This window comes from Trachinotus anak, unplaced genomic scaffold (genome assembly GCF_046630095.1).
Source record: "Trachinotus anak isolate AG129_WGS33_773 ecotype Australia unplaced genomic scaffold, CSIRO_AGI_Tana_v1 ptg000011l, whole genome shotgun sequence".
NCBI lineage: Eukaryota > Metazoa > Chordata > Actinopteri > Carangiformes > Carangidae > Trachinotus > Trachinotus anak.
In genome coordinates, this window is record NW_027273862.1 from 26,167,662 (window position 1) to 26,176,511 (window position 8,850).

At 39.6% G+C, this 8,850-nt stretch overlaps 1 protein-coding gene and 1 long non-coding RNA gene across 2 annotated transcripts in view; both read left to right on the plus strand.

Annotated features, from left to right (window-relative positions):
• The window catches only part of LOC139628050 (uncharacterized), a 146,864-nt gene that overhangs the window by 132,541 nt on the left and 5,473 nt on the right, over positions 1-8,850 (plus strand). The window lies entirely within an intron of this gene.
• LOC139628049 (uncharacterized) lies at positions 4,302-8,841 on the plus strand. Its single transcript, XM_071489374.1, has 8 exons — positions 4,302-4,464; positions 6,171-6,773; positions 6,971-7,051; positions 7,248-7,343; positions 7,589-7,690; positions 7,873-7,932; positions 8,036-8,114; positions 8,210-8,841. Exons 1-8 carry the CDS (start codon positions 4,368-4,370, stop codon positions 8,385-8,387), a joined length of 1,296 nt encoding a protein of 431 aa, XP_071345475.1. The 5' UTR covers positions 4,302-4,367; the 3' UTR covers positions 8,388-8,841.

Here is an 8,850-nt window from a genome sequence, read left to right on the forward strand (position 1 = left end):
AGGGGCTTAACATTTTCCACTCTTGCCAAACTGAATTGCTGGCATGGACAGAGAGAAAACAAAGAACCACACATGGTTTACCAACAGCATGATAAACACATGTAAATCACATGGCTGATCTCAAATTAAAACATAATGACTTTCCCAGTCTTGCAACATGTATTGTAATAATTTCAAACCCCTTTGTGGTGGTTCCACTGTAATACTGTACATGTTACCTCTTGTAGGACGCCTCTGGACAACTTTCGTTAAGCCATGCTGCTTACTTCTGTTTGATTCTCCCCGACAGTATATGACTTAATGCAGTGCCCATCACCTGCACTAAACTATTTTCCCTCCCTTTGCTGTCACGCAATGTAGCCTAAGTTGAGAGATTCAAATGTCAAGGCAGAGTAAACACAAGTGCAGCTAATACAAATAATAATAGTACACTTTGACTTCGTGGTGACAGTCTGCAAGCCATGACAACAATGTTATCTTCAATGCTAACTCACTACAGCGTCAGGTAATTCATTATCTGTGGCAGTGGTGTCCATATTATGACAAGTCCAATGAAAAGCCCAGAGAAGTGACGTTTAAGTATTTTTACAGCCACATATGTACCAGTTTATTTTAATATGCAACCTAATCTGTGTCCCAGAATTCAGTTCACTGGGTAGTGAGTCACCACTTATTTAACCGGGAACTGATTTCAGACAAAAACCAGTGATTTTGGCTGCAGAAGAAAGGTGGCAGAGGAGAGGAACTTAAATTAGAAATTTGGAAAGCCTCTATTTGTGTGACTGATATGAATGATGACTCAGGTGAATTGGTTTTAAATGGGGAGGACTTTGTATAAACCCCTTAGCTTCCTCCTCCCCTGACCATATCTATCATTGTATGATTTCTACCGTGATGTTTTAATTGTGCAAACAAATACAGACTAATCACTTCAGTGACTTAAACTAAACATGCACATTTGGGTTATCATGTAGAAACTTATGGTGACCATCTCTAAAAATGAAGACATTTACATATTACATATAATGAGGGTGATTTGGTGTGAACTGAATGTAATATTTCTCTTTCAGTTGAAACTTGACTCTATTTTCCTCTATGTTTGGGTTTATTAATCCTTTTCACATCTCATTGATATGGCCAGAGTTTATAGTCAAGCAATAAAAATCATACTGTTTTTAACTCCCCAGAACTTTATTTCAGGTGAGAGGCAGCAACGAGGACTGCTGTTATGTGCTTTTATGAATCTGTGAAATGTGCAAACTGAAGTGGATATTTGTCCATGGTAGAATAGAGGTGATAAAGGTTATGATTAGTTTCCTCTTGATTATTCATGGCGGTGATAGATGTGAGAGTTGAAGTGCACAGGTCGCTCAGCTCGGTTGCCTTGGGATTTTGGGGATGGCAACAATGGTGGTTGCCATGAAACATGAGGCAACAGTGAGGAAGAGGAAGGCAGTCTGTGAAAGTGCCTGCTAATTGGCCTGCACATACCTAGGGACCTGCCCTTGAAAGACCCTGTGCTCGGCTGCTTTGCTACAGTTTATCCATTCATACATTTGATTATGCACGAACACAGAGAAAATACAGTGTCATCTTTTAGAGTTTGAAAATCTGGTAATTCTGACATGGATGTATGTGAGGGCCCACTTCTGTTTTTAAGGGAGCCACTTGAGAAAAAATATGAACATCAAAGTTCATCCTCTTAAATTTTATGAGGCATTTGGCCAGCGGTGTTCAGACCACGTTTTTGAAAATCAAGCTGTTTCACTTTTCAAGACTTAAATGCATTTGAGCTTTTGAAGGAAAACCTCACAACAGCAGGGGCAAGATATTCACCGCTTCACATCAAGGCTCGCTTTTGAAAAACGTAAAGATGCTCAACTAAAGTGAATTATTGCTCAGACTCCAAATATCTCCAAATCTAAAGCAACAGCTCAACCCAAAATGAGAATTACTGATTCACCCTCATGTTAGTTGAAAAGCGAGTGAAGTTTGCAGGATGATGAAACTCATAGCCAGTTAGCCTTCATAGTTACATCTCAGCCTTTTTCCCCAGACCACTGATGTTATTTTACTGCACCAAAATACTAACACATGTATTGTTATAAATTAAATTTTCAAATTTCAATACATTGGACATACATTTAAATCATATGACTGCACACTCACAAGACAAGCACACTGTGGGGATCATTAAATCCTGAGTCACTAGCATTGTCTAGCCAGTGCAAGCTGACTATTGCACACTTGTGAAGGCAAGATTTATGTTTGAGCCTTGAGGTTAGTCCTATTATGCATCATAGCTAATATACTGTCAACTTTCATTCTTAACAATAACAGGATCGAACGTTTGTTAGGTGTGGAGCGCAAGTCTGGACAAGCGCTCACCCACACACGCTGAGTAATTCATGGCAAATGTCGTAGTCGTGAACGTGCCAGAAGCGCCTGAGGCTGAAGCTCTGCAGTGATGCAGTGACGCATCCATTTCCGTCAGATGCCCGCGTATCACGACAGTCATTAAGTACAACACACATTGCCTGCAGGAAGATGATACTGAGCCGAGTTTCTCTCTGGTCTTGTCCAAAGTGGCTACTGAAATTTTTGAAACAAGACCAAAAGTGAAGATTCTAGTTTTGTTCAAATCCCTGTTTGATGGAGGAAAGAACAATGAGGAATCACTAATGAAAAAGGGTGTGTTGTTTCCTGTGTCTCCAGAGCCGCACATAATTTATCACGTCTCTCACTGAGATCTCGACCTGTTTCTGAGGCATTCTCCTAATTGTCAGCCAACAGATTTCACACTTCCGTGAATGCTGTTTCACACAGTGTGCAGAGTAGTTTCACTTTTTTTTTTGTCCTGTTCCTGTAATTTAACTGCTTGTTGAACTTGAATACATAACAATATGGGGATCATTGATGGTCTGTTGCATTTGTTTTGTATGTTTCTAACCTTTTGTCTTTCCTGACATGAAGACCTGTAATCTCATGCTCTTTCCAACAAAGACTGCAATGCTTAGCTTTATCATTTAACTCATTCATTTTAATTGTGTGTCAGCAGCAGGTCATTACATTCTTGTATTTACCTTCGTTGTCAAATACAATCTCACCATCTAACTAAAATGGCCAAAATTGCCCAAAAATATTTCTTTGTGTTCACTGTATCAGTTAATGCCAGGAATGGAAAACAGTACTTCAGGTTCTTTACACAAGTGATTCTCAAAGTGGGGTCCAAGGACTGCCAGTAGTTCTGAGGGGGTTCCTGGGGGTCCCCAGCAAGAAGGGGAATAATTAATTTCCATCCATAAGTGACACAATGACAGAATGTATGACTTATTTGGTCAAGGGTTTCAAATACTTTCTGTAATAAAATATCTATCTATCTATCTATCTATCTATCTATCTATCTATCTATCTATCTATCTATCTATCTATCTATCTATCTATCTATCTATCTATCTATCTATCAGATGGGGGTCCACTCTTTATTTATAGTCTTATCATTACTCATTTTCTACTTGGATTTTTTTTGTTTCTGTTTTTGTTTCTGTCTCCATTTCCTCTGTCTGTTCTTATATTCTTCTGTATTTGTATCCTGGTACTGATTGTTATGTCAGGTCAGGTCTGTTTATGTATTTATGAATATTCTTTCTACTACTTCTACCTATATGCTTGACTGTGTTTAAAATCCACAGATGCTTATGTACAGATGAACATTTTTTACCATGTGTCTCATTTTTGTCATTAACCAGTTACAGTTTTGGGCTATTAGACTTCAACTATTTAATGACTTTAGATTATTACTTTAAGTTAACTGTACCTTCCATTGTTTTTATTGCATAAAGTCTGGTCCCTTACAAACATTAAGGATCTAAACCTAGCTGCTTCTTCTTTTTTATTAATAGCAGGCTGTCATGCATTGTATTGGTGTACAAAACATTTACAGCCTCGCCTGCGGTCATTTTACCTTGGATTTTTTTTAATGTTGTTTTTTTATGTTATGTCGTTTGATTCTGAGGAAGACACAGCGTCGTTTGCACCTGATCATTAACTTGCTATAGTGAATTGTGTGCTCCAGTTCTTCATTTGGGTTCAGACATTAATAAGTGGCAAATTTTTTTTTATGAGGAAGAAGAGGGAGAAAAAAAAAACCGTGAGAAACTGTCTGAGGAAAAAGGTGTGTGAGGAAGAGGGTGTGTTCTCAATAGCACCAGCCCTCCTGCGTGTGTTTGTGTGTTGCCATCCATTGTTGCGCTGACGTATCACCTGCCTGCTGCTGTGTATAAAAGGCAAAGGCATGATTCATCTGCCTCAAATTATCACTTCACAGTGCCAAATAGTTTCAGCTGGCTAACAATTAACTGCAGTCCATGGATCCGTCACCAGTTTCTGGTATGAAGATGAAGACTCCTCTTGTGGGGGTTATTCTTGGACTTCTTGCTGTTGTCCACACAACACCCATTAATAGTAAGTAAACATCCTTTTCCTGAATATTTATTTTATCTGTTTTTCAGTGTAGCACTTTTAAACACTTAAACTATTACTTTCTATTTTCTGTGTATCTGTATCAGAATGATTTTATTAGGCATTTTGTCTTTGAGGATTAAACTCATGAAGGTCTAAATCCAGGTGGATGTGGTCTTTCTGCTCACATCCTTATGTGAGATATTCACTGATGGTGAATGAAATTCTTTGGCATAATGACATTCCTCTGTCTCAGGGCTCAGGAGGCCATAGTTATGGGTTATGCAGGCTGACAAATAGAGAAATTCTTCTGTACGGACTTCTTAAATTTCCCATGGTGTCCTTTTTCTCACCCTGTGAGTCAGCAGATTCCCTGCCGCCACCTAAGATGCTCTTTATGTTTCAGGTCTAACTCTCTCTGCAAGAGTAGGATTTCATTGTCAGTGCACAGGTTTCACTGGCACCTCCAGATTACACACAGAGGTCTTTGTGAAATGTTCTGAGCTGCTCCAGGAGGTGCATTAATGCGTATGACTTGAATGAGGTGAAACCAAAGATCAGCAAAGAGCTGTTACAAAAGTTCGAGCAACCGGTAACTTCATAGGGATCAGTGGAGCTGAGCATGACTGGGCAGAAATGGAGAGTGGAGCTTTGTGATTTGATTCTTAGGCCTCTTTTTATTCAATTAACTTTTAAAATTTTTTTTTTTTTAACACTTTTTTGACTATTGACATTTCACAAGGCAGCAGATTACGGCTTATTATGGTCAGTGGAAGAAGAGGTGCTCAGATCATATATACCAATTACGCAACGTACTTTTAGATTACAAATAATAAATAAGTTTTGACTATCCGTAGCTTTTTTTTGTTTGAAATACTTGATCATTTTACTACTTTGGGCCTTCAGCAGTAATTTAAACGAATCCATCTGAGATGTTAAGAAGGAAATCTTTTTTTGTTTGAACAGCTTATAACTCATAGCCGTCCGAACCTGCTTTTTTGTCAGTGCTAGCATGCCAAAAAAGATTGGAAACTACTGGTTCTTTAAAAATACATTTTATTTTAAATATAAAATCTTATTCTGAACTTTAATGAGTTCCTCCAACTGTCAGGTAAATAGAAAGTACAATATTCAGTACTGAAATGGACTTGAATAAAAGTATAAAGTAGCATAATTAAATACTTTCTTTCCACAATATGCTATGAAATAAAACCTCATCATTATTGAACGATGAATTTGCAGGTAGTTAAAAAAATAAATCTCAACGAGCAAAAAAACAATGAATATTTCCGGTCAATGCATCAAAGTAAAGTTCATCGCCTAATTTGTCCTCTGCTTCCTCCTCTTTGATGACATGAGCGATGGCTTCCGTCCAAGTAAAACAGAACAGTCATGGTTTACTCTGGCGTGCTGGGTGTGTCAGAGTGGGGTAGGCTCTTAACAAAACTGGTGCTTTAATGAGGCTGCCTCTCTTTTGTTAACCCACTTACAGATGATTAGTCACCTGGGTTAATCATTACTGTTTCTCACCACACCTTATCAAAGGAGACCACTGCACAAGTTTATACAAGACTTTGGAGCAGTGTCCTATGCGATCACATTGTAATACATCAAAAGAAAGCTTGGTAACTTTCCTTTCCGCTCATGTCGGGGCTGGTGGGTAAACACTTGAGCTGATCTCTGGACTTTTCCATCTGTCTTTGTTGTAGGTGTGACCCAGATTCCCAATAAAGCTGAAGATGTTGTTTTCCGAGAGGCCATGACGGAAGGGTTCCTCATCGAAAACCCTTTTCAACCGTCACTCACAACTGATTCACCCAAAAGAAACACAACCACTCAGGCATCCCAGCAGCTGTTCTTGGACACCGAAGGGAGTGCTTTTGGGGACGGGAGCGAGTTCTTCCAGCATGGAGGTGACCACTATGCAACCACAACTCGGAGTGTTTCACAGGCCCCAGGCTCATCCACAGTGTTGTCAAGGGACACTGATGATTCCAGTTCCGATGCATCTATCACCCAAAGCCCTCAGTCTGACTTTACCTCTTCATCCGAGCCAAATGAAGCCCAGTCAAGTGTCACCCCAGACCACATTGCAGTCTCTCAGACCACTGACCCCGCCGTCTCCAGCTTTGACTTCCTGAACACTCAGAGTTCAGATATAGAGTCTGGAAATGGAGAGGTGCAAGGCCAGTACCCTGCTCCAGGCTCTACTATGACCTCTAGCTCCGACACAGACTCCGACGCATCATCAACCTCCACAGACGATCTTTTCGAACAGTTTGCAGAAAGTGAAGGATCAGGATTTACTGGAGGTATGTCAGAGAAACGTTCAGTGTCAACCACTACTGAAAAGGCAAAACAGCAAAACAAGGTGTACAAGAATCCATTCACTCCATTCATTGATGGCAAATATATACTCCCCCCATAGATATGCCTGCAATCACCATCATCTTGTCTTTAATGTTTGCCTGTGCAGATTTTAAGCTTGTGTTTTTATGTCCCTCCACAGAAACCAGCACTGAATCACCAACCTCCACAGATGATCTTTTCGAACAGTTTGCAGAAAGTGAAGGATCAGGATTTACTGGAGGTATGTCAGAGAAACGTTCAGTGTAAACCACTACTGAAAAGGCAAAACAGCAAAACAAGGTGGACAAGCATCCATTCACTCCATTCATTGATAGCAAATATATACACCCCCAATAGATATGCCTGCAATCACCATCATATTGTCTTCAATGTTTGCCTGTGCAGATTTTAAGCTTGTGTTTTTATGTTTTCCTCAGAAACCAGCACTGCATCATCAACCTCCACACCTGATCTTATCAGACGTGTGGTTCCAACACTGTCTCCAGAGGTTGAAGGATCAGGATTGACTGAAGGTATGTCGGAGGAGCTTTCAATGTCAACCATTAGTGAAAAGGAAAAACAGCAAAACAAATTCTGCAAATGTCCATTCATCCCATTCATTAATAACCAATAACCCTAATAGTTATACCTGCTTAACAGGGCTTCATAAAAATCCAAAAATCCAAACCCCCAATATTTATGCCTGCAATCACTGTCATACTGTCTTTATTGTTTGCCTATGCAGATTTTAAGCTTGTGTTTTTATGTACTTCCTCAGAAACCAGCACTGCATCATCCTCCTCCACACCTGGTCTTATTGAACACGTGAATCTAAGCAAGTCTGAAGGAAATAACCTGGCCAGTCCACGTGTAATAGCAGGTACGTTAGAGGAGTTTTCACTGTCTTCCAATACTGAAGAAGAAAAACACATTGTACAAATATCAGTTCACCCGCTCATTAATGGTAAATATCCAGTAGTCCAATATTCAATAGTTATGCCTGCAATTGCTCTCATATTGTCTCAACTAAGATTTTAAGTCTGTGTTTTTATGTTCCTTTAGATCTGCTAGTGGAAGGTGCCAATACTCCATCACCCCAACACAAAGGTCACAATACGCCAGGTGAGTCCAGGGAAAACTGTATTTAATAAACTAGCTTTATGCAGAATTTAATTCTGGCTTAAGACAGTCCATCTTATTAACTCCTACTCTCCCATGTCTCCAGGTTGGATAATCATCGTTGCTTTTATTGCCGGTGTTGCAGCACTGGTGATGGTCTGCGTTGCCATTGCTACCAGAGAAAAGTGAGATTTAAAAATCAGAAAGAAAATAGAGCAATGTTTTTGACTATAACCTTTTTGAGCATAGAATTAAATTTTCCCTCTTCCTTGTTGTGCAGGTGGAATGGACCAAACCAGGTGTCCCAGCCAGAGAAAAAAACGGGCTCCTCAAACCAGCAGAGGGAGCTAGAGATGGAGACATTCCTGCACAAAGAAGAGCCCAGGGAGAATGGGAAGGCAGCAGAGTACACAGTCATCCCCCTGGACGAGCTTCCAGAGAACTATTCATCACACTGAGATTCAGAGAGAGACCCTCTGGAGGCTTGAGACTCAAGACTGTGTTGGGAGCAGATACATTTGATCAGAGGAACATAACTGCCAGGGCTGTCGAACAAAAGGTTTCTGTGGAATCGGAGCCCTTCCTGAACAAGACTCATGGTCTGGTTTTTCCTGCTGCCTTTTAAAGGCTTTTACTGCACCTTCACTTTGAAGCTACAGCCATACTTTGGTTGACATATTTGTTTCCGTATCAACTCTGTCATTAACTGTAAAATATGAAACTGGTTGGATAAGATGCACAAATGCCATATATTTCAAATGCAATTGGAAAGTCTGTACTATACGTTTCATTGTAAATAATTTTTTTAAAGAAAATGATTCTGTGTCTTTTTTTTTCAGTGTCTTTGCTGTAACATAATTTAAATATCTTTGTAATAATAATATTAAAGACTGTGTTGTGGGATGTAACTTATATTAAGCT

Coding starts and splice junctions, on each gene's coding strand:
- LOC139628049 (XM_071489374.1), top strand. CDS start 4,368: ATGGATCCGTCACCAGTTTCTGGTATGAAGATGAAGACTCCTCTTGTG. Junction 7,344..7,588: donor AGGATCAGGATTGACTGAAG/GTATGTCGGAGG, acceptor GTACTTCCTCAG/AAACCAGCACTGCATCATCC. Junction 8,115..8,209: donor GCCATTGCTACCAGAGAAAA/GTGAGATTTAAA, acceptor CTTGTTGTGCAG/GTGGAATGGACCAAACCAGG.